The sequence below is a fragment of the Polistes dominula genome, unplaced genomic scaffold (genome assembly GCF_049000335.1).
Source record: "Polistes dominula isolate Pdom_NZ unplaced genomic scaffold, Pdom_raw_medaka contig_49, whole genome shotgun sequence".
NCBI classification, from domain to species: domain Eukaryota; kingdom Metazoa; phylum Arthropoda; class Insecta; order Hymenoptera; family Vespidae; genus Polistes; species Polistes dominula.
This window is the reverse complement of record NW_028300914.1, coordinates 1,106,048-1,133,245: the sequence shown is the minus strand read 5'-3', so window position 1 is coordinate 1,133,245 and position 27,198 is coordinate 1,106,048. Positions and strand designations below refer to the sequence as shown.

Here is a 27,198-nt window from a genome sequence, read left to right as displayed (position 1 = left end):
TAAAGAAAGGGGTATAGAGAGAAGATTGATAGGAATTGGTATCTGTGCCTTACCAGAGGTGGACGAGGAACAAGGGTGGGAGGAGGCCCTCGCTGAACCGGAAGGTGCCGCACCGGAAGGAGGATGATCTGCTGTAGGAGGCGTAGGCGGTGAGTTTGTCGAATTTCCACGTATCTCGCCTGCCTGCTTCAGCACCTGGTATATGGTGTCCACGTCTGTGCCATACGGGGGGGAGGTAAGACAGAGAGACACAAAAAAAAATGGAAATGCAAATGCAAATGCGAAAGGTAAACCCGTCTACCCACTACCACCCACCCACCACCCTTCCCCCTTCTCATAATTTTTTTTTTCTTTTCTACTTTCAAAATTATATATATATATATTTTTTTTATATATATATAATAAAATTATCAATGAAATATTTCATTATATTGTTTTTTTTTTTTAGTTAATTATATTATTATTCAATATTATATATTTATATGTATTATTATATTTTATATATATATATATATATATTTTTTTTAAATTTAAATTAATTATTAATTTTATTATTATCTAATTTATATAATTATTAATTTATATAAATAATAATATATATATATATATATATATATATATATATATATATATATATATAATAAATATATGAAATATAATTTTTATAATATTATTTTAAATGTGTGTTTTGTTTGTTTAGTATTATTAGTGTTATTATTATTATTAATATTATTTTTATTATTATTTTTGTATTGTTAATGTGTATTTATTGTTAAAAAATTAAATCAATCGCGCGAATCCCCCTTCGTTGTTTTTATCTTCGTCGAATGACAAAGTTCAAATTGTTTATTCACGGGTTTGATTTTGAAATAATGATTAGAATTCATGACAACATTGTATATGTGGTATGTGCATGTGTAAATATGAGTGTATGCACGCGTTTGAGTAACGGTGAGAAAAATAAATGATAATAGTATTATGTGTGGGTGAACATGATACGTGATCGGAAATCGTAATCATCTGATGATGATGATGATAATGATGATGATGATGATTATAATGCAAATGCATTTTTTGTGCAACAACCACTCCTGATTTGTTGATTCATTCGTTCTATTATAGTTCATCTATTGATTTTATTTTTTTTTTCTATTATTTTTTTCTCTGTTTGTTATTGTTCATATAACAATGAAATGAAAGAACGCGAAGGAAAAATAAAAAAAAAAAAAAAAAAAAAACAGAGAGAAATAAAAACGTAAGAGAGATAGAAAGAATGAAAGAAAAACAACGCAATCAAGGGTTGAGGTATTGGGTGAGGGGTTGGGGTTAGGGGTGGTTTAAGCGATTAAACTTTTGTGCAACCCATGGACGTCAAATGTTACACGTACGTACGTTCGTCCGTTTTCTCTCTCTCTCTCTCTTTCTTTCTTTTATTTTTTTTTTTTTTAATCTTCTATTTGCTTTTCTTTAGTTTTCCTTTTTTTTTCTTTTTACTATTTTTTTTTCGTTCGGCCAATAGCAAAAAAAAAAAAAAATCGAAAAAATTCTATATGTCTCTATACTCAAATACGAATGGGTATTTGGTTGGAAAAAAAAAAAAAAAATATACAGAACGTGTATAAAATAAAATAAAATAAAATAAATATTCGTGTGTATCACTCATACACACACAGACACATGTCATGTGTAGTAGTAGTAAAATTTTCAAATATGAAATATAAAAAAAAAATCAAATAAAATAAAATTTGTTATACAAACTCGCATATATATATATATATATACGATTCGTTATTATTAAATTATTTGAACCTTTTTTTTTCCTTCTATTTATCTGTATATGTGTCTGTGTGTGTCTGTGTATTTTTTAATTCCCTTTAGGAAAAGTAAAAAAGCGTATAGTGGGCAAAAAAGAAAAAGATAAATCAACGAATAAAATGTTGTTTTAAACTTTCTCGATGAATATTTCTAAATCAAAAATAAACAAAAAAATAAAAAAATGAAAAATAGAAAGAGAAAGTGAGAGAGAGAGAGAGACAGAGAGAGTGAGAGAGAGTGAGCTTGAATGAGTGTGAGAATGTGAGTAAAATTATGATAGAAAAAGACAGATAGTAGAAATAGAAAAAGACGAAAAAGAATAAAAACAAGAAAATGAAAGAAAAATTGTTTAACAACCAAAATAAAAAAAAAAAATAAATAAAAAAAGAATAAAAAAAACAGAAGAACAATATTATAAATCAAAAGTGCGTACAGATTGAAAGGGGAGAGTGGTTGGGTTGAGGTTTCTTGAGGGTGCTAGGGGTGGGGGTGGGGGTGGGTGGTTGGGGGTTAGAGGGTGAGATGCGTTTGGTAAATTTTGAGTACTCACTGTGATCAGCTGGTGGTGTATCATCAACGGGTGCTTGTGTTTTTTGACGACGCAACAACGGAATGCCACCGCTCTTTTTTGGCGCCAAACTTGGACACTTAATTGGTTGTATTTGATTGATGCAATCGGAGTGTGCGTTGACCTTGCAATTTCTGCATCTAAGACCTTGCCTGCTGTGACCGCGTAATACTTGGCCGCATGCATCGCACGGTGTTATCTTTCGATAGGTGTATTCTCGCCACACGTGTCCATCCTCTATGTCATTATTTTTTCTGTAAAATTGTTCATAATAATTTTTATGAATTTATAAATTTGTATCAATGTAATATTTAAAGGAAATTAATTGGTAAATAGTAGTAGTTGTTGGAAACATATTTAAAACAGCTGATTTATAGTATTTGCATTGATCAGACACGTGGTTTGTGTGATATGTGATATGTGTTTTTTTTTTAGGAAAATTAATAATTTATAAATAAATAAATATGTTGTTATGCATTAAAGTTGTATTGTATATTAAAATTATTTTAGTTTTATATATTAATATATTATTTTTATATATTTTATATATAAATATAAATATATTTATATATTAAATTATATATTAAAATATAATATAATATATACTTAATATTAATTATAATTATTATATTATTAATAATTATAAATAAAATAATATAAATAATAAAAATATATTATAATTAAAATATAAATAAAAAATTTATATATTATAAATATATTTATATGTAATATATCTTATATATTAAGAAACTAAAAAATATGTTACATTGCTAATAAATGAGTTCAGTTAATTACACATGTCTTTGATATTTGTTAAAATATATATATACAATATGTATTACATATTTTACCTGGATAATGCAACTACGGTTGATACTGCATGATACATCGCCTGTTTTCCTCTAAGTTAGTCAAATATAAAAGAAAACATTCTACAGTTAGTATTTGTTCAATTTGTTAAACATGCCAATGATTTTTCTGTGTTTTTTTTTTTTTTTCAATCTAATTCATCGATATTCAACATTTATCAATCCTTCTTTTAAACATGCATCATTCTCATAACATTTTTATTTTTCCAAACAATACGACGATTAAATTCGAAATCATTTCAATTATATTTACTGTAATATTATTTTGATCAATACGTTAATTATAATTCACAAATTTATTATACATCAATTGACAATTAATTTAAACATAATATCATTTAAACCATTTTTTTTTTTTTTAATACGAAGAATCTTTAGATTGAGATAATATTTCTATAATAATAATAATAATAATAATAATGATAATAATAATAGATAAAAAGGAAAAAAATAAATAAAACAAAAAGACAAGGCAGGAATATAATAAACAATTGTACTCACTTGTCGGCAGGTGGTGAAGTTGTAGGTGAGCTTGTTTTCAAACTTTTAAACGCTTTCAACCATTTGTGTTTGGTACTCCCGGTCGAACCATTTGACATTTTCCTGCTACTCATCCCATCTGGTTGACCAGCCTCACCCCCACCGAATAGTTCCTTCTGCAAATGAACGTACTCTAGTGCATATTGAAACTTAATGAACTTAACTGTAATCCTAACTTGTTCCAAATTTCATCCTATTATTATTCATTACGAATATTTTTGTTTTTGAAAAATCAAAGAAAAGAATCAAAAAAAAAAAAGATCCAAGTGTGCAAACATTTTTCTTCACGTGACACGCATACACGTATAACAAATACACACACACATACGTACGTATATATATAAACACTTGAAAAAAAAATGATAAAAAAAAAGGAATTTAAGAATTACTGATTTTTTTTAGAACGCGTTTTTTTATTTTTTTTTTTAAATTATTATTTCTACACTTTCATTGTCAATGAATTTTCACCATACGTACTTTCACCGTACTACTGCTAATTCTTGGCTCGGTCCTTTTAACTGGCGGCTTTTTTCTCTCATAATTTCGTCTCCTTATTTTTCCTAGGATCATCTTTTGCGACGTGTATTATCTTTTTTTTTTTTTTTTTAAATTGATAACAACGAAATAAATCGAATGACCGATCAAATCTCTTGCACCACCACCAACCAACACTACCAGCACCAACACCACCACCACCTCTGCCTTCTGCACCGCCTTTTCTTTTTTTTTTTTTTTTTAATATAATTTCTTTATCTCCTATTTATTATTATTATTATTTTAATTTGAATTTTGTTCTTTTTTTTTTTTTGGTATTTGATTTTCCCGCCCTATTAATTATTATTTCTCACCAATTTTACTCGAACGTATTTTGTCAAAATTGTCGTAGTCTCTTCTCGCTGTTTTTACACTTTCGTGACAGTTGTGTGTTTTGTCAAACGAGTAAAATAGAAATCTGATATCGAAGCCAATGCAATTTTAATGCTTTCATAGTGTGTTGTTACGATGACATTAATTGGATCGAGGCTGCGCCATTGCGGAATTCATCACGAATCGTTTTTTCTTATTTTTTTTTTTTTCTTATTCAATGTCCTGTTTATATGATTTTATTAATTATTATTATTATTATTATCAAAATTAATGTATAATACAATTCGAATGAATGGTAAGATGTGATGTGTTATCAATGAATCTTATTATTTCTTATCTTTTTATTACTCTTAATAAAAAAGAAAAGAAAGAGTTGAGAGAGTAATAATGAGAGAGAGAGAGAGAGAGAGAGAGAGAGAGAGAGAGAGAGAGAGAAAACGAGAGTGACAAATTGATTGATTGATTGATTGATTGATGTTTAAAATAAATTAAAATATTTTGTTTCTAAATTAATTGACAAAAATCTAATTGATTTATTTAGAAAAAAAGAGAGAGAGAAAAAAAAATAGATAAAATAGATCAATAAATAAGATAAAAGAGATAGAAAAAAAAATAAAAAACTAAGATAGATAATAAGATCAAAAAATAGATAACAAATATATAATATTATAATTTTATTTTACTTTAAATGATAAATGAAGTAAATGGTTTGGTGGTAATTTTGTTTTTTTTTTAAATACGATAAAAGAGAAAAGAAAATAGATAACTAAGATAAATAGATAATAAGATCAAAAAATAGATCACAAATATATAATATTATAATTTTATTTTACTTTAAATGATAAATGAAGTAAATGGTTTGGTGGTAATTTTGTTTTTTTTTTAAATAAGATAAAAGAGAAAAGAAAATAGATAACTAAGATAAATAGATAATAAGATGAAAAAATAGATCACAAAAATATAATATTATAATTTTATTTTACTTTAAATCATTAAAAAATGGAGTAAATGGTTTGATGGTAATTTCGTTATAGAAAGATAAAACTAAAAAAAAAAAATAAAATAAAAGATAAAAAATGTATCCTTGAGATAATTAATTATCTAAATGGACGAGTTTGAAATACTTTCGTAAACACCTGAACACGATATTTAACTTTATCACGATACGCCCGTAACGTGTTTTATTTTATTTTATTTTTTTTTTTTTTTAATTATTTTTTATGTTGTATCTATTTCTGTTCACGGAGAAACCTGACGACTCTATGTATGTATGCAGCTGCATGTATATGCAATGGATTGATGGGATGCATCATCATTCCAAATGTGTGTATGTGTATATGGATGATGATGGTATTAGGTATATACACGTGTATATACAACACGCTGGACTTCCCAGAAGAGTCCATTATTCCTGAAATGGCAGAAGTTGGAGAGACGAGGGGCTACGGACCGCTGTACTTTACAGCGACTGCGTTCAATGAAACAGACAGAGAGAAAAAGAGGGAGAGGGAGAGAGAAAGTGAGAGAGAGAAAAAGAGAGAGAGAGAGAAAGAGAAGGAGTAAAAGAGAAATAGATAGAGAGAGAGACAGGTAGAATAAAGTATTTTAATAATTATATAAAAATATAATTATTAAAATAAAATATTATTAATTTATATAATTATTAAAAAAATAAATATAAAAATAAATTATATAAAATAATAATAGTAATAAATGTTATAATAAATTATACAAAAGTATAATTATTAAATTAAAATATCATATTAATTTATATAATTATTAAAACAAAAATATTTTATAATAATTAATATAAAATAAACACACAGATAGAATAAAATATTTTCAATAATTTATATATCTAAATGAGACTATGTATGAATAACAAACATTAAATGCATTTTACAATTAATATTGTAATATTTGTATTTTGTACCATAAATCTTAAATGTTTATGATACGAATTTAAATCGAAATCATTATTATTATTATTATATTTTAATTGTTCAAATTTTTTTGTTGTTGATAATTATTCCAAAATTCATTTATCAAATTTGTTATTTTTAATTGATAAAATATCTCACACGATAACACGTATCACATGATTTTATAAGCACAAGTGTAAAAAGTGTCACCTGTTTTCTTCTCCCCCACAAGCAACCAGAACCAACCCAACCCACCAACCCACCCTTAACTCACCGAACGGTTCATTCAGAATTTACAACACTACTTTAACAGTAGATATATATATTCACCCTTTTGATCACTCGACATTTGCATTAGAATAATAATAATAATAAAAAAAAAAAATAAATAAATAAGTAAATAATTATAAATGCTGAAATTATATGCTGAATCACGATTTAGAATAAAAAGAAGATACACAACACTGATATGATAAACAGATGTTTTTTTCTTCTTATTGAAACAGCCTCCATAATGCTAGATATTAATGAAAATAGGAAGTGGAGGGGGTAGGGGGTAGGGGGGAGGGTAGTGGAGGAGGGGTGCGGGGACAGGTTATGAAAGAGGGAAGTGAAAGTACATGCTAATAGTTTCTTTGATAAGACTAAAAACCATGTGACTAAATGAGATGATTCTAAAGATTCTGATAATTCTAATGATTCTAATGATTCTAATGATTCTGATGATGATGATGATGATGATAATACGATAGAGATTTAAAGTTAAAATAAAATACTAACGACTCTTGTACGTAACGTAGTCCAGCCCATTTTGTCAGATAGGATGAATTATCGACGTTGAAAGATAAAAATTGAGAGAGAGAGAGAGAGAGAGAGAGAGAGAGAGTAAGAGAGAAGATATAGAGATAGATAGAGAGAAAGAGAGTGCGGCGAATGCTTGGTGGATCCTTGCCTGGCCTGGCCTGGCCTGGCCTGTCCTGACCTAGGTAGCTAGACGACTCACAGTGAGAGAGAGACCAAGAAAATGGATTTTCAGGCGCTCATGCTCAACGATGACCCAGTTGTTAGAGCGCATGTCGTGCGATTGCTGCGCGCCGTATTTATTCCTCGTTTATAACCCCCCACAGTTTTCTCTTTCTTCCCCCCCCCCCACCCACCCACCCCTCTTCCAACTCCCTCTTCCTACCCCCATCATATCATCACTCTCTCTCTGTCTCTCTCTTTTTCTTTCTCTTTTCTTCTGATCTTCGTTTCTTTCCACCCTTAGGCCATTCCCTTAACCTCTACCTTTCACTCTCTTTCTGTCTCTTTCTGTGTGTGTGTGTGTGTGTTTTTTTTTTATTCTTCTCATCTTTCTACCCTCTTCTTCTTTATCTTCCTTCTTTCTTCTCTTACCCCTTTATTCACTTTTTTTATTATTTACAACCACTTTCGATAGTTGAAATATACTTTTTGTTGTTGTTGTTGTTGTGGTTTTTTATTCGAAGGCACACGTTAAGTTGTAGTAGTGGTACTTGTAACTCTTCTTTTCATTAGTGGAGCTAACTCTTTTCTCAGGTTTTTATTATTGTTCCATTCGTGTGGACCAAATGAATAGACTTTATTGAACAAAGGAAACAAATAAAAGGGTGGTATAACAGTGAAAGAAAGAACAAGAATCTATATATATATATATATATATATATATATATATATGTGTATATGGTTTCGTATATAAGTGGGTCAATTTAATAGGGTTTAATATTTAATAGGGTTGTTTATCACGTCGTGTGGATTGTGCACACGGTATATATATATATATATATATATATATATATATTTAAATTTTATATTAAAATATATTCAATTTTAATATATTCAAATTATATATATATGTACTGAAAATTTGAATTTTAGGACCTTAATTATATTATATATAGAATTTAGGAATTAAATTTTTAATTTAAAAATTTAGAAAATCATTTTTGTTTTTATGCGTTTATTCATTAATTTATTTAAATAAAGAAATGAACAAAAAGAGAGTGTTACGGATACCTGATTCGTTAAAATTATTATTATTATTATTATTATTATTATTATTATTATTATTATTTTTCTTCGATAGAATAAAGGAGAGTAAAAACGTTTCGTTTAAAATTAATTGTTTATCGCTTATATTATTATTATTAATGTTATTATTATTATGATTGGAAATGTTGGTGGCATTGGAGTGTCCAATTATCAGGACAGTTTCCGATTGGACAGCTCGGTATAACCGCGGTTACAGAATCATCCCCTTGTTTCCAGATCGGACAGCTTCGATTTACTCAAGAATGGTCAATTTGTCAAATTCACTGTTCACGTTTGAGAGAACAATCGTTGAATAGATCAGACGTTCCAATCGATCATCGAGAAATAATTTATTGAGGTAAGTAATCGATTGGAAAATTTTATAAATAAACTTTCCATACATTACTTTATATGTATATATATACAATAATAATAATAATAATATAATAAATAATAATTTAATAAATATGTACAATTTTTTTTTTCAATCCAAATATTAAAATTAGAAAATATATTAAATAACAAAATTTTAGAATATAAAATATAAAATATTAAAAAATAAAATTATATAGAATGTAAAATATAAAACATTAAAATATTGTTATTAAAATAATATTTTTTACTAACATTAATATTTCATACAAGCATACATGTATATATATGTAATATGTATTTATGGTCGTATTAATAAACAAATTTACAAGACAATTTCGTATAATTTGTTCGTAATTAGAAACGATGTAATTTCGTATATCTTATGCTTGGGTTATTGCATAAGCGTTGCAATTATAATGGATGATGATAATTCAAGTGGAAAGCTCGTGTGAATAAGGTTTATGCATTTCCCTATATTTCCATCCTAATTTTGTATAATGTGTCTACCAACCCGTCGCCATGCATCGTAAGGGATTAATAAAGCATCAATATAATTGATTCATCGATTCGTTCTTAATTTATTTCTCTTATCTCTCTTTTTTTTATTTTTTTCATTTATTCTTTCCATTATTTTACACACATATTCGAAACACGAGAAAAAATAGAAAAAAAAAAAAAAAAAAAATAGAAAAACAATCTTATATCCACCACGATTTTCTATTTTGAAAAAAAAAAACTAAAGTAATTTTAGATAAACAATATTGTTAAATACCAAACACCAAAGAGATAATTAATTAATTAATTAGAAATAATAATTAATCTTCTTAATATATATATATATATAAATTACGTGTGACGTTGTTTGTCCGCAATGAACTCCTAAACTATTGAACCGATTTTAATCAAATTTTCTACACTGTGTGCAGTTTCATTCAACTTGAAAGATACAATAGTTTATATTATTCTAACAGATGGAGGTATAAGGTAATTCGTTGACTTAAAGACGTGTGTATTAGACTGATTGTGAGTCACAGCAACGCGTGACAGGGCACACCCCTAGTATTATAATATACAGTCAATAATCTAATTGCTATAATATACAGTCAAGAATAAAGGTAATATAGAATCGAATCGATATTATTTTATTAGAAAAATATTACGCCTACAATATCGTGCAATTTATCATCAAGAAAAACGATCGGAAATTTTTGTTGGATCAACCTAATAACAATTTAATAATAATTCCCTCTATTATATATATATATATTGGTATTAGATAGAAATTAATCATGAGTTTAGATATAGAATGAAACGTGTCACAAGTCAAATTCATAACTTTATTGAGGTCTCCAGAGGAATTGGTGAGATCGATTGGAATTAGGTCGGTCATTTGGCTACTACTAGATCAAACATAATATATCGGATTCCGTTTCATGCTTTTCATATTGAATTATATACATATATATACATATATATATTAGGTATTGGTATTTTAGTATACATCATATGTTATACGTGAATGCTATGAACCACTGTTATTAGTGCTATTCATTTTGGATCATTAATGAGCCCCTTATTTTGAAAGTGGCCAAACTCCATTTATGTCCAAATCGAAATATTGAAAATAATATTAAATAATAAAATATATCTATTTGATGAACAAGGATATACAAATAAATAAAATAATTATCGCGAAATAATCTTGTGAAATTAAATTCATTCATATTTTTTAATTTAAATCAAAATATTCAAAACTAAATTTATTCCAACTTGAGAGTTCATTGAGAGCTTGTAGCTTTCTGCATAATTTAGTTCATTTACATCTCTTGATCTATCTTTCTCTCCTATCTCTCTCTCTCTCTCTCTCTCTCTCTCTCTCTCTCTCTTTCTCATCTATTCAGATATTCATGTTTCTAATTCAAAACTGAACGTAACAAGATAGTCAATAAAATCATATTATTACATATATATTAAATTTATATTATAAATATTGATATATATTATTTCAATTATTACGATTCAAAGATAAACACAAAAATCATATTTGCAAAAGAAAATAATTTCTAGAAAAAAATATATTAAGTAATTAAATAATATAGTAAATATATATAAAATAAAATTTATTTATATAAATAATTAAATAATTAATTTATTTATTTATTTAAATAATATATTATTATTATATTAATAATAATATATTATATTATTATAATAATATTATATATTATAATTATATTATATTATAATATAATAATATATTATTTTTATATTAATATATTATATATTAATCAAGTAATCAATATAATATATTATTATTAATATAATATATTAATCAAACATTGTACACTACTTGTGTTCATCGTTATACTTCGAAAAAAAAAAAAAAATCAATGAACAAAAATACTGTGAGTGAATATATGTGTGTGTGTGTGAGTGAATGTGTGTGTGTGAGAGAGAGAGAAAAAGAGAGAATGAAAAGTGAGAGAAAAGCTAATTTTAATCGAGTAAGTTGTTTCCTTTAGAAAACTTCGACCTCTTAAATGTAGAGTGACAAATGCACCGCATGCAATTTTTCCCTCTTACCACCCTCTTATTCCCTTCTTTCTTCTTTCTACAACCCCTGACCCTTTCTTCCCTTTCCTTTTCACCCTTCATCTTCACCAGTGTCTCTTATTCTTCTTCTAAACCAGGCTTTTTCCTTTTTCTTTTTTTCTTTTCCACCTCTGACCTTTTATTCCTCTTACAGTTCCTCTACAGTAGTTTCTTTCCATTTTACTTTTCTTTTCATTCTTCTTACAAGGAATCAAATTGCATCTTTTCTTCTTTTTTTCTTCTTCTTTTCTATTTCTATTTCTATTTCTATTTCTCTTTCTCTTTCTATTTCGTAATCATCATCCTCTTTCCAATTTTTAGTACTCATATTTCTTTTCTTTTTCTTTCTTTCTTTCTTTCTTTCTTTCTTTCTTCCTTACTCTTATTCTCAGTCAGTCAGTTTATTCGAGAGGAAGAGGAGGAGGTGGAGAAGTAGAAGGAGTAGGAGGAAGAGGAGGAGGAAGATTTTTCTCTCTTTTCAAAGAGTGTATATCCTTCAATTTACCTTCACTTTGGCAAGAACACATAGATGATGTGGCAAGTTAAACCCCTTCACACCCTACACCACCACCACCTCCTCTTTCCATCCACCCCCACACACACACACACACACACATACATCTTCGGCTTTTGTCGACCACTCAGAGATATTACGATGTACGAGGTTAGAAAGAGCTTTTCGTGCTTTTCTTCAAATAAGACAACCTCAATGTAATAAGAGAAAGAGAGATGGAAAGAGAAATATGATATAGAAAGTAACACGTGAGAGAGAGAGAGAAAGAGAGAGAGAGAGAGAAAAAGAGAGAGAGGGAAAAACACGTAGCACGTGTCTAGAAATTTAAGTAGAACTTTTCTTAACTTCGAGGTCATCCTTCGAAAGAAACATAGTTGCTTTTTTATCCATCTTATATTGCCAACAGATCTTTTCTAATTCTTTTCTAATGCCATTAGAACAAACTTTTATTTATTTATTTTCTTTTTTAGTAATGATATTAGATTTTTGTCTAAAGTATACTTTACAAAAGTTATTTTTTCAATATGATCTTTGTTTAATCGTTGTTATTATTGGTAATTTTTATTTTTATCATTATAGTATTATTTCGTTAATGAAATTTCGAGTTTCTAATGTCAATTAATAATAATTATTATTATATTATTTATTTGCTATTATAATATTATTTATTTATTTATTATATTATTGTATTATTTGTTAAAACAAAAAAGATTCACGTGGTGGTTGTGGTGGTTGCACGTATAACTGCATACGTTACATATTAAAATTCGTAAAATATAATACTTGCATACCTGTGGAACCATCACGACGACATACATCGAACAGAATATAAACGTCAATGTATATAACATATATACATATATAATATATATATAAAATACGAGTATATGCGTTTATATCGAAGTTGAATATTTCAACATTTGCAACGTACGTATAGTGAAATTTGACAAATATTTTATATATATATTTTTTTATATTTATTACTTATACACACACAAAAACACACACACACATACACATAAACACACACGTATATATATATAAAAAAAAAGAAAACTGTACTATACCTGAGCTTGTAAAGCAGCAAGATCCAATTTGGCAACACCTAACTCAAAACGTTTCATGGAAATGTTTTCTTGCAGTTCAGCCACTTTTGTATAAAGATTACTCTCGGCACTTCTAACATAAACAAACAAACAGAAAAAAAATGCATTTGTTTGATAAATTATGAAAAAAAAAAGGTTTTAAGACTCGAACGTTAAACCAAACTATTATTAAGTGAATTCATTTTGTCGTTGAAAATATGAGAAGATTGGAATAAAAGTTCAAGTAATTGTGAGAAATGAAGAAAAGTTTCTGTTGAAACTTGAAAAAAGCAAAGAGCGCAGGAAGTGAGCTTTGTTCTTAACTCGTAAAAATTAATTCTGACCAAAGAAGAAAAAGAAAAAGAAAAAGAAAAAGAAAAAGAAAAAGAAAAAGAAAAATGACGAACTTACTTTCGTTGCATTCGAATCAAAGCGTCTAAGGCTTCTTGAATTCTTCCTTTTTTTGTGTCAAAGTTTCATGTTCCCTTTTGAGTTCTTCCATAAATGGCAAAGTACTGATACCAGTTGGTACCAATTCGTCTCTAAGCTGTGGTATTTGTGCAGCTTTTTCTATTGGTACTTGTTCCGGTCGTGAAAGTGCAACGAACAAACGTTTAACCGGTTTACGTGGTGTTGCATTAACCGACAAATTACGTGCAAGTATCTGAAACAAAAAATATCATTTTTTTTTTTAAAATTATTCAACTTACAATATTAATTTCATTTAATTAATAATACAAAATAATACTAACACATATACGCTAAAAATTGTTATCGTGTGTATGTTCGTGATATATCAATTTTAAAGTTATTCAAATTATTTATTAAATAATAAATAATTAAATTATTTATAATATATTAAATAATAAATAATTTTATTTTATTTTATTATTTTGTGGAACCAAAAAAAAAAAAAAAGAAACGAAACAAAAACTATTATTAACAAAAATAGAATTAAATTTTAGGAATGTTACAATACAGTAACCACTTACATACTTCCCTCCCCCTTCCCCTCACCCCCCACGATCGTTTAATAGATAATAACGTGTTTAGTTTGATGACCTTATAGGAGGGCACACTATCGTCAGGGGTTGCGTGTACAAGTAGATAGTGAACAAACTTGATCAGGCACGATCTATTCTACATGTTACGTGAACGTAACTGCAATATCGTCGACTAACAGTAGAATATGTTTGGTCAATTTGACAGGAACAATGTGTATGTGTGCGTATGTATACATATATATATAACATCTATGAATGTAACACCCAAAAGGTACAAGGATCGAAGTATGATGAAACATTTTTTTTTTTGTATATATGTGTTCTCCTATTCATCAAAATGATTGATAAATGTGTCAAAAGTATATTGTGTAGATGTATCAAAAGAAAATTCATTATAAATTATAAATTCATTAATAAATGATAGATGAAGATAAAAAAAAAAGCAAAAAAATGTTTACCTGCAAATCGTTAATTGGCACAACAGTTTGAGCATCCTTGGTAACATTTTGATAACGTTTCGCTTGTTCGGTGGTACGTTCGTAAGCAGCTTCCGATATTCCAGCAACGCATTTGCAAACCAATCCACAAAGTTCCTCATAGACCTCAGCTATTTCATCCAGTAAACCTGGCAAACAATTGGTTTGATAACATTCGCAGATTGCATTGGTAGCTCTCAATTGAAGAACATAAGCATTGTGTGCTTCTAAGTAAGCTCGTTTCAATTCCGTCTCGTTTCCACCTTCGTTGGTTAATAAAGATGCATAAGAACGTTTATAATCAGCCCTTGCACGTTGCAATTTCTCTTCGGATTTTGCTATTTCTTGTTCGTAACCTTCGCGATACGAAAATACCTGAGAAAAGAAGAAATCGAAATAAAATAATTGTGTTATTATTTTTGAAATGAAAACTAACGTTAGAATGAATGTAATTTGAAAAAATGAAACGCGGTGATGTAATGGAGAAAAGAAACTGATTATTCAAAGTGTTTTATTATTTACTTTCTTTGTAATTAAAAAAAATGAGCGCCTGTATGAATGCAACCCTCCAGACACACTTTGGAAATGTTGCTTGCGACCGCCATCTGTCAAGACGGAATTTTTTTCTGCCCGAAATATAGGCAACCCGTCATACATACGTGTACAAACAGTTTTGACTGGACAAAAAATTCCGTCTCAGTAGATGGCACTCGCAAGCAACATTTTCAAATAATTAAATAAATAATTACAAATTAAAAGTATAAATAATATTATAATAATATTGTATAATAAATTATACCCACTAACTTGTGTGATATGCACACGTTTTTTTTTTTATAATTTATTTAATTTAAAAACTAAATTGAATAAAACTTAAAACATATTTTTCCCCGTTTCCTTTTTTTTATTAGTACAAAAAGTAAGTAAGTAAGAGTCAAAATAAGAACAAAAGATAAAACTCACCTTTCTCGATTGAAATTTTCTATGAAAGCTCGCTTCTATGGTTGGTCTTGATAATTGTTGTTGCAACAAGGCGGCAAAATCAAGATGAGAAACAGCATCGGCCTCAACTTGTCTCAAAAGATTTTCCCAAACACGTCGCATTCCGCTAGAATCTAATCGTGGTTCACCGGAACGACTTCGAAAATCGTCAACCAATCTGCGAATGTTAGCCGAATGATTTTCCATGGCTTCTCCAAATTCTTGTGCAAATTCTGCGACTGCAAATAATAATAAAAAATTTGTAATTATGAAAAATATCAACAAACACACGCACACATTTTCTACCATGTGTGCAATCTGCTTGTGTTTGAGAATCATTGAGAAAATCATTTCAAAATTATTGAAAAATGTTTCAAATATTATTCTAACCCCACTCCCACCCCTCATCCCTTATTTTAAAATAAGAAAATATTTGATATTCAAATTAAATTGAAATTTACTTTAGTCTCTTTCAAATCGTCGTTTTGATTACATTCCTATTTCTCTTTTTGTATCGCAACTTATGGATGTCATAGGGTAACTGCATTTTCGTGAGTGATTCAAAGAAATGTAGATCACGATGTAGATTACATTCGCAAGTATAGTTTTGTTTCTTATACATATTTTATCGAGGCCAGCCGATATTCACCAGGAAGATTTGAAATCGATCGAGATATAAAATATATACACATATTTTAGTATAATTTCAAATAATACATATATTATATAAATATATAAATAAAGAGTGTAGAAAAAAATTTAAATTTCTTTTTTTTTTTGAACAACCACATACAAGTATCATTGATTTTGTTTCTAAATTAAAAAGAAACAGGCAAAAAAATAATATATAATTATATATTTTAAAAAATAATATATTATTATATTTTTAAATATTATTATATTTTTATAGCAAAGGAAAAGAAAGGTTTCCTTCTAAAATTATATTTTTTTTACATATATTATATTATTTTATATAAATATAACATAAAACAATATGACATACCATATATGTAGAATATATATACAAAAAAAACAATAACTTTTTAATAAAAAATATATTCCCATCAAAAATACGATTATATTATACAAACTTCTCTTATATTATATTAGAAAGGTCACTTTTGTATTTTTAAGCGAGACGAATATAGCTACACCTGCATTGCATTGCATTGCTACTCATCTCATCTCATCTCATCTCATCTCATTTAATCTCATCGCATCGCATCGCATCGAATCGCGTCGCGTCGGTATAAATTTATTATTCACATTAATAAACACTCATGTGTTATTATTCATTCCCTGAATGTTACACCTGATATTTTCTTGCAACTCTACCAAAAATTAACTTGGCCGATTTAACGAAATTAACAGGTAACAAAATTACAAGGTCTGATCTCTAGTAGCACTAAAAAATGACGAAACCCTGACGCGCAACCCTGACGAAACCCTGACGCAAACCTTGACGCAACCCTGACGGTTGCTATGTGCAAGCAACAAGGTTGTTATATGCGAACAACAAGATAAATAAGATTCCAAATGATGTCTCGCATCTTGTTCTGTTTTTTGGCAAATCACAAGTACGCATTTTCGTAGCACTAAAAAATGACGAAACCCTGACGCAAATCTTGATGCAACCCTCCCTGACGGTTGCTATATGCAAACAACAAGGTTATTGTATGCGAACAACAAGATTGCTTTTTATTGGCGCATTAGCATAATTTTTTTTTTTACTGTAACGTTAATACGTAAATACCAAAACCAAAGATAAAGTTTCATTTCTTATATAAATATCAAACACATAATATATTTTCAACCATGTATGAATATTTATGCATTCAATTCTATTCAATTCTCATGAACACACGTTGTGAAGATCGTTTCAAAAGCATCAACTCAGGCCTGTTCTCTTGTTAGTTCATTGTGTGTAGGTGTAGTAGTAGTAGTTGGGTGTATATCTCTTCTACATGACTGACGAGAAATCATTATTTTCTGTTGGTAGGCACGTTTCAACTATGATACGTGGGATTTACGCCACATTTTCTACATCCTATTTATTTCCATGTATCTATATATATACATATACACATATATGTATGTATGTGTATATGGAAAATAAGAGATAAGTAGAAGTAACGAAAAAAAAAAAATCTTTTTGGCAGAAAGATTTCAACGTGTTTACAATGTGTCTTCGTTCAAATACGTGACACGATTACTCACACTAAACCTAAGCTACCATAAATTTATACAACATTTATCTTTTTTTTTACAAAGCTTTTCCCACATAGGCGGAGGGGGAGTTGAAAAACTTTAGACACGTGTATCTCATTTCGTATTATATATACATATGTGAATTGTGAGAGGGAAAAGAAAAAAAGGAAAAAAAAATCCCCTTCTTTGTTTCCTATGGTTTCGTTCGATATCGTAATGAAGTTTGAATACCTGAAACCTTAATAAATCAAAAGAACAATCATATCAGATTTTTTATTTCTTGTTTCTTTTTTTTTCTTTTTTTCAAGGACAAATGTAAAAAATTACATTGAGAAATATATTTTTCAATTGCATTTAATTTGTTTTTTTTTCTTTTTTTTTTTAGAAATGTATTAGAAAACTTCTCGTGTTTTTCTTATTGGTTTCGTGTGTTCTTTAATATATACATATATATATATGATATTGATTAAAAACAACACGTAGGGTACTTTTCATGGTTAGTAGATATTTTTAATATACTTTATTTGTTAATATATCAGGTAACCAAGAAAGTTCGTGCCGTTTCTAAGGCTTACAAATCGTTTATCTTTATTGATTAAAACGGCACGAAACTTTTCTGTTTGCTTTAATACAATTTTCAAATACACACACAGACACACACACATATATAGAAAATACATTATTCTTTTATATTTTCTTAATTAAAAAAAAAACAAGTGTGCAAAGTTACGTTCAATGTTTTCAATAACGTTGTAATCATTATTATAATTAGTGTTATTATAATATATATATATAAGTTTATTATATTATATAAATAATATATATTATTTAATTTAATATTATATTAAATTAATAATATTATATAATATATAATTTATAATATTATATTTAATATAGTAATATAATTAATATATAATTATAATTTAATATTATTAAATTATAAATAAATATAAAAATAAAATATAAAAATATAAAATATAATATTATTAATTTAATAATATTAAATTATAATTATATTAATTATAATTATATATTAATTATTTAATAATATATTATTTATTTATTATATAACAAGTTTATTATATAATATAAGTATTAATATTTTTAATAAATATTTCGTTATTAATTTAGTTTTAATATAAATAAAACAATATTTTATTTTTTTCAACGTAATACCACAATGAAGTATATTATAATGCAAATTGTTTTAGAAATTAAACAGAGTAAAAGGTTCCAAAAGGATTTTTCTACCTCATCTTGAATAATATTACAGACACCTTGATTTTCTTGAAAATCTTTCCACGTTACTCTATTTACTCTCTCTCTCTCTCTCTCTCTCTCTCTCTCTCTCTCTCTCTCTCAGCTACGATATTAAATAACACAAAGAGTGTAAATCGGTTGAGAAATAGACGCTTGTTTCGGAACTTGACATCACAAACATTGGAAATTCGATATCGTAAGTCGAGCTTTCAAAGCTCTTAAAACTTTCGTGTCATTTCATTTCATCGATTTTTCTTCACTTTGTAAGAATGACATTTAAAAATAAATACACAAGCACTATATATATATATATATATATATATATATATATATTAAAAATTTTTTATAACAAACTGACAAATAATATATTTGTTAACATTCTCACGTATTTCTATTTGATTATTTTCAACTGTATTTTGTGCTAAGTGAAATTTGATAAATACAACAATTTATATTATCGTAAATTCTAATCTCTAATGACTCTTAGAAAATCAACTATCTACCACATACATGGAAAAGCTATTAAGGTTTATTCTTGTCTGTCAAAGATAAGACGACGTTCATTTCGATATAACGATAATTGATATCATCTTGGGGATAGGCAAATGAGCTGTTACTCGGTGTCAATCTTGCAATGATTAGAAAACATCTGATTAGAAAACATCTGATTAGAAGACGTCTGATTAGAAAGTAAACGTTTACATATTCATTAACTTACATTACATAGATGAATAAGGTTTTAATCTTGTTAGAAAGAACATTTTTATCCTGTAACTCTATCAAATTTCAATCTTAATATCAACATTATTTGAAAATTCATTATTAATTTAATTAATTATGTATATTATTATAATGTATATATATATTATTATATTAACCCTTTGCACTCTGCTGTCTCACCGTATGAGTCATTGTGTGTCTCAACGTATGAGACATTAAAGTTTATTAGTATATAAAAGTTATTGTATAATAAAATAACAATTATATTATTATACAATACTATGTATTTTATTTTTATTATTATTATATATAATAATAATAAATTTCTATTAAATATCGTAACATTAATAAAATTGTTATTTAAACGAAATGTAATTTTTGTTTATTATATAGGAATAATACGATATACCTGTGTATTCTCGTTAAAATCGAATTTATTTATTAAATTAAAGTAGCCTCTGTGAAATTACCTCTACCTACCTATCTACCCACCAACCTACGTCACCAGTTGAGATTTTCGAGTTTTAAGTTTGTTTCTAATTAACAAATCGAAACATAACACAACACACTCGTCGTATTATTTATTAAATAATATTAATTACTTGGAAATTAGATCGAGTGGACGAATGAGAATGAAAACCATTGCAAAATACATTTTCAATTGGATCGATACACTTGTTGTTAGTTAAATTATTATTATTATTATTATTTTTTTTTTTTTTAACGATCTCATTACGTTTCTCATTGCGTAGGTGGTTTACAGGTAAATTCTGTCAATTTATCAATACTTAAAAAAAGTCTACGTTTTCTATCTAATATGTATACAAATGTCAACGCGTATAAGTATATGTGTGTGTGTGTGGTTTAATGCATTCGTTAAAACGACAACAGCAATTAGAAAAAGGGAACAATAATGACGACACATTAGAAGGATCGATCGATAAAAAGCAGAAATTTCGTTCTAAAATTACGCTTGATTTTAGACGAATAATGGGTTGAATTTATGTACGTGCATTTGTGCAAAAACACGTGGGTGTATTATTGGTATACACGTGTATATATATATACCTATAGTTAGTAGACTTTTGTTGCTGTTGTTGTTTTTTTTTAAATTCTTTTTTCTTTTCTTTCTTCTCATTTTTTTTTCCTTTTTATTTTTCTACGTCTTTTCTACGAGATTACTTGGTCGTTATCAACGTGTTTTTCTTGAACGACGAACGTTTCTCAATCGTTGAGAGAATCGACTAAGTATGTATATATAGTATATATTGGTATAGGTATTTCTGGTTTCTTCTTTAAAAAAAAGTTTAAGAAAGAGTGAGAGAGAGAGAGAGAGAGAGAGAGAGAGAGAGAGAAATTGGATCGAAACTTTTAGCTCCGTAAACTTTGGTGGGTTGTCGTAAGATATTTTAGAAATACATTTTTTACTATCACCGAGTACATCACCCGAAGCTTTCTCGTATTTTCTTTTACACGTCATCTGGCAAAAGAAAAGTAGACAAAGAAAAAAAAATATTATGGTACTTATCTCTGATAAAATACGTTCATATGGAAAAAGAAGGATAAGTAAAGGGGATGAGTAAAAAATTGACGATTAATGAAATTATATAAATATAGATATAGAATATTTAACAATTATTATATATATTTTCTATTAATAATTATAATTATATTAAATTTAATATAAATTTCATTAAATATACAATGAACTTTTTTGAATTGATCCAATCACTATCAGTGTTATTGAACATGTTAAATAATAATTATTAAATAATTGGAAAAGAAAATGAGATTTATATACATATATATATATATAAGAAGGTATGAACAAGTATATATATATATAGTAAATAAGGTATACACATTGAAGCGTAAAGAACAGCCTTGAGGGGGTAAATGTCTGAATTTCACATAAGTTTAATAGCAAATCCTCCAACCTCCTGTACGGTTTCGTCGACCCTCTTTGGAAGTTACATTTAAGAGAACCCGATTAAGCTTGATAATAATACAGGATGTAAATAAACGTTTGACCCGTGAAAAACCGTTCGTAGAGAGAGAGAGAGAGAGAGAGAGAGAGAGAGAGAGAGAGAGAGAGAGAGAGAGAGAGAGAGAGGTGAGAGAGAGAGAGAAAGGTTTTTCCTCAAGGCCGAATCCATTAAAGCTATACCGTTGATCGAAAAGCAAAGTTGTCCGCTTGGAAAGCTCTTGTCGTCGATAAATCTTACGGAAATCCTGTCTCCCTAACCCAAGATCCGCCATTTTATCTCTTTTTTTTTTTTTCCTTACCTCGAAGATATATCTCTGAGGAGTATGTTACACGTGTACATGTATATATATATACATATATATAATATGTATAAGTAACACACATAAGGATTTTATTCGTAGCTTTATGAATTATTTACGATTCACCTTTTGGTTTGTTTTCTCGTGTCTTTTCATTTTCTTCCGTCCCTTTTTCACAAAATTCGATTTCGTATATATATATATATATATAGTATATATCGAGATATGTAATAACATATGGTTATACATATTGATGATATGTATAATTATTATTCTACTCGTGTAGAATTGTGGTCACAATTGTAATATGTTTTGATGTTTTACAATTTTTATTATTTATATTGTTTTTTGTTTTATTTTACTTTTTTTTATATTTTTTTTATTCATATAACTGTATTTTAGTTAATTTTAAAATTATACATAATATATATTATAATAATAATATAATAATTATTATATAATTATTATTTTATATTAATATAATAATATATATTATAATTATTTTTATTAAATTTATATATATGTATGTATGTATGTTTGTATTTATATAAATTATGAAAAAAAATATATATATATATATATATTTATTTATACAGAAGAACAAGAAGTTGGGCATAGCCTCGTTAAAAAAAGCTCGCAATAGAAAGAAAATGAAACGAGCATGTTCGTGACCACGTGTTGGTGTATATATATACAAATACATATGTACATCCTTGTAGGAGAGGGTTGCTTTCTCGTTAAAAATTCAAGACGGAGGGTAGTGACGCCGTAGTCCATCGAATTTCCATAAAAGTCTATGTTAACAGTTGAATGCGTGTGCATTAGTGTACACACATTTACACATAAACACATTCATACACGTTCTCATTCATTCTCATTTATTTACTTGATTCCGATCATATATGTTAATTCATTGAATATACATACACACACACACACTCACACACACACACACAAACATATTAACATATATACACAATAAAAAGATATATCTTACATGTTGGTCAAAACAATAATAATAATTATATTCTATGGTTTAAAAAGAGAAAGATAGATGAACTTCGTATGATATGGAAAAGGTGTTTAGTCAGGGGTTGACCTGAATTCAGGTGGGGTGAATCAATACCCTGCCTGTTCACCTCGCAGTTACCTTGGCAACCAGACTCCTTCCTTTATTAAATATAACCTGCCGGTTTGCCGTCTCTAAAAAAAAAAAAGCCGTCTTTTGGGTTGTACAAAAAAAAAAAAACAAAGTAATTAAGAAAACAAACAAAATGATACAAAGGAGACATGTTTTTTTTTTTTTTTTTTAAATAACTAAACAACTACAACAAAAATGTCCTTCTTTTCTTTTTATTGTTTATGATATAGAATGTAACCTGTGTATGTGTATGTGTGTGTGTTTGTGTGGAAAACCCTTTTTACTTGTAACAATTCACTTTCATTTAAGAAAGGGAAAGAGAGAGAGGAAGAGAGAGAAAAGTGTTAGGTGAAGAATGGATGAATGGTTTGGATAAAGGAAGAACCTTGGTAAAGAACTTCAAGGTATAGTGTACGACGATCTTCGTGCGTCTAATAGGGGCTTACGACCTTGAACTAAGGATCCGCTCGAGTTCGACGAACCTACCATCCTCGAGCAATGGCTAACCCACCCTTTCGAATCTACTAAACATCCCTACTATATTCTTTCATCGTACTTTTACTTCTAACGTTAGGGGTTGAAATTGTAACTGATATCATTCTGTATCTCTATTTCTTTTATCTTTCTCACTTGATTTTATCAATTTTTTTTTTTTTAAATATTTAACCACTTGACTGTGGAATTTAGTTTGAAAAGATTACCACAGGGCTCGCGGAATGAAAAAAAAAAACAAGCAACGACGTGTATACACGTCTAACGCACCGCACAGTAGAAATTTGGTTCGACGTATATACACGTCGAGAACGCACTCAACTGATTAATTTTATTTTACCAATAATACCAATTGTAAATCTTGTCTCATGTAAATCAATGAAATTTTGTAGATAAATATTATAATAATGAATATATGAAAATAATTAAAAAAAAAAAAAAAAAAATTGCTAATGAAAGAGATGATAAAAAAATTAAAAAAAAGAAGAAATTGTTCACGTTAGATTAATTTTTTATTAATATTTTTTTTAAAAGTTAATTTAACTGTTGCACTCTATACAAAGGATTTCTAATCAACAAAGTGTCGCCCTCTATCGATTGAACGAGAAACATTCACGACTGTTAAATGGTTTGAAAAATAATGTCTTCGAGTATATTTTAATCGAATATTTGTTCACACTGAGATTGAAAATAATAAAAGATGGAATATTGGAAACGGAAGTCATCCTGCAATTACATTCTGTCACCCTGTATATGCATATACATATACATAACTAAATATATATATATACATACATGAATTTAATATGTATGTATATATCTGTGTACATGTATCTAATTAATGCATGTATTATTTACAAATACATGTACATATGTGTATATATATATATATATATATATAAACATAATTATGTATGTATTATGCATGAATGTTATATGGATGTATTTAATGTATGCATATATTATTTACCAATGTATATATGTGTGTATGTATTTATGTATATACTCATGCATATATGTATTATGTTTTCTTCTATTTTTTGGTCTTTCACGTTCATGCACTCTCTCTCTCTCTCTCTCTCTCTCTCTCTCTCTCTCTCTTCTCTCTCTCTTAGTACACTCTAGATTCGAGCAGTAAGAAACAACTATTTATAACTTGGTAACGAGGTCCTCGGTCTGATCTTATGAAACGTCGCCCTGGCAAATTTGTTTCTCAACACTGGTGATGGTGAGTAAGTAAAAGTTGACGAAAGAAATTTCCTCTTTGTTAACATAATCGATCCGATCTTATATACTTATATATATACATACATATATATTTCAAATACCGTATTACCGATCAATCATGGAGACACTTTATTTCGTGTTCATGTAAATATTGAAATATAATATATATATATATATTTAATTCATAGTCTTTTCATTTATTTTAAACATAAATAATAATAAATAATAGATAAATAAATATATGAAAAAAATAATAAATAAATAATTAAAAAAAAGCTGTATAATTAGAAAAAGGAAATTCCTCGATTAACAGGTTAATAAGAGTAACGAAAAAAGAAATAATTAATTAAATCAAACTCATAATCAGATAGAAAGAAGGTTTTTTATTTTATTTTTTTTTTTTTTTTTTTTTTTTACGTAAAATAGACTTCATTATTTTTGCGTAAATAATTTTGCGTATGTTGAAAAAAAATTTTTTCTGTAAAATACAGTTTGAAAGAAGAGACCAAAAGGGTTGGTAGAGAGAGAGAGAGAAAAAGAAATTTAAAATTAAATGTAAACTAATTGCGATTCAAACTAACGAGACACGAGTACATTTTGCATTTACTAAAGAAAACATTTATATCAAAATGAAAGAGAGAGAGAGAAAATTTTAATATCTTTTTTTCCCCCTTTTTCCACCCTTTTTCATTATAATTGTTATTAAAATAACAGTACTGTGTCCATCTTCCTATCTTTTTATCTTTCTCATTATTACATCCCTATCTCAATCTATTTATCTCTATCTTTTTTCCCTTTGTCTGTTTTATTCTTTGCAAGTTTTTCTTTTTTCTTTTTTTTTTTTACAATCCTCTTTTCTTAATCTAACTTTTTCTTTCAACAAGTAAAAAAAAAAAGAAAAAAAGAAGAAAAAAAAAAAGATGTAAAAGTATCTTCATGCGAAAAATATTTTTAATTTTATACATTTTCCTTTTGTCATGTTAATTTTCTTGATTTTTCCAACCCCCTTTTCAAATTTGATACCTTACAATTAAATAACATATATATATATAATAAATATTTAACCCCATAAATAGGCCGCTCGAATTAACTCGAGCACCCTAAAAACCGGCCGATTTCCGCACGCTCGAGTTAACTCGAGCGGCCTATTATTTTAACATTTCTATGATTTTTTTTTTATACTCAAATATAATAGAAAATTGTAAATAAGAATGTAAAAGCAAAGAAAAAGAATCGTTGTTGTTTGTTTTTTTCTTCCGAAATAAAAATTCGGAAAAAGAAAGATTAAAATAGTCGACGTACGTGTAACATCGCAATATTCGTCTCTTCTCTTTTTGCAATGTGAAACAAAATTCAAAATTATTCTAAAAATATTCATTATTTCTGTACTTGTTTTTTTTTTGTCAAAACAATCTTCAAAACTATGTTTTTATGCAAAAGAAAAAAAAAGTGATTTTATTTGGCCATTTTTTTTTTCTTCAAAATCATTGCTGCTTAAGGGGGTTAAATTCGTTTGAATTTAAGGTTAGAAAACAACCTTACTAATATATATATATATGAAAAAGAAGAATAAGATAAATTAAAAAAAGGAAGACTAGAAAACTTAATTATTGATCGTAATTAATTTTTAATTAACACACTTCATTTACTTTTGTATTTTACGTCATTAAAAATTGAAACAAAAAAGAAACGTTCGATAACGATTCGTTATCTTTGGCGGGAAAATTCAAACAACTCGACCATTCGTTACTTTCGTACTAAACTTTTAAAAACGATGTTTCGTTTTCTATCTGTTTCTCACGAATAAAAAGAAAGTAAGTGAAAGAAAGAAAGAAAGTAAGAAAGTAAGTGAAAGAAAGAGTAATTATCGTTTGGATTAAAAAGAAGACCGTCTTAGTTTAAACTTATCGCCGATTTTTCTCGATTCTTGAACTCACCCTTGCCAATTTGAGTGAAAAGAAAAATTAGAAGAAAAAAAATAAATAATAGGAGTTGGAAAACGAGGAGAAGGAGGAAGAAGAGTAGGAGCAGGAGTAGGAGGAGGGGGAAGAGGAGGAGGTAAACAAAAAAAAATTGAAAAAATAAAGAAGAAGAAGAAGAAGAAGAATAAGAAAGAAATTAGTTCTGCTTACGATAGAGACGACGTTAGTGGTTACGGTTAAGCTCGTTTTCTTGGCAGATCGGATTAGTGTTCCAGTTTACGATCG

General features: G+C 27.6%; 1 protein-coding gene and 1 long non-coding RNA gene across 2 annotated transcripts in view; one reads left to right on the top strand and one right to left on the bottom strand.

Moving 5' to 3' along the window:
- Window positions 1-27,198, bottom strand: part of Stacl (SH3 and cysteine-rich domain-containing protein) — a 61,698-nt gene that overhangs the window by 7,218 nt on the left and 27,282 nt on the right. Inside the window, 9 exon segments of the mRNA XM_089169962.1 lie at window positions 54-215; window positions 2,366-2,637; window positions 3,235-3,285; window positions 3,754-3,908; window positions 13,179-13,290; window positions 13,608-13,656; window positions 13,659-13,860; window positions 14,659-15,051; window positions 15,640-15,896. Of these exon segments, the coding sequence (XP_089026088.1) occupies window positions 54-215; window positions 2,366-2,637; window positions 3,235-3,285; window positions 3,754-3,908; window positions 13,179-13,290; window positions 13,608-13,656; window positions 13,659-13,860; window positions 14,659-15,051; window positions 15,640-15,896 (1,653 nt within the window).
- Window positions 6,487-27,198, top strand: part of LOC149033290 (uncharacterized) — a 54,130-nt gene continuing 33,418 nt past the window's right edge. Inside the window, exons 1-2 of the long non-coding RNA XR_016175787.1 lie at window positions 6,487-8,366; window positions 8,868-8,988. This is a non-coding gene — a long non-coding RNA (uncharacterized LOC149033290). The remainder of the gene's footprint in view (window positions 8,367-8,867; window positions 8,989-27,198) is intronic.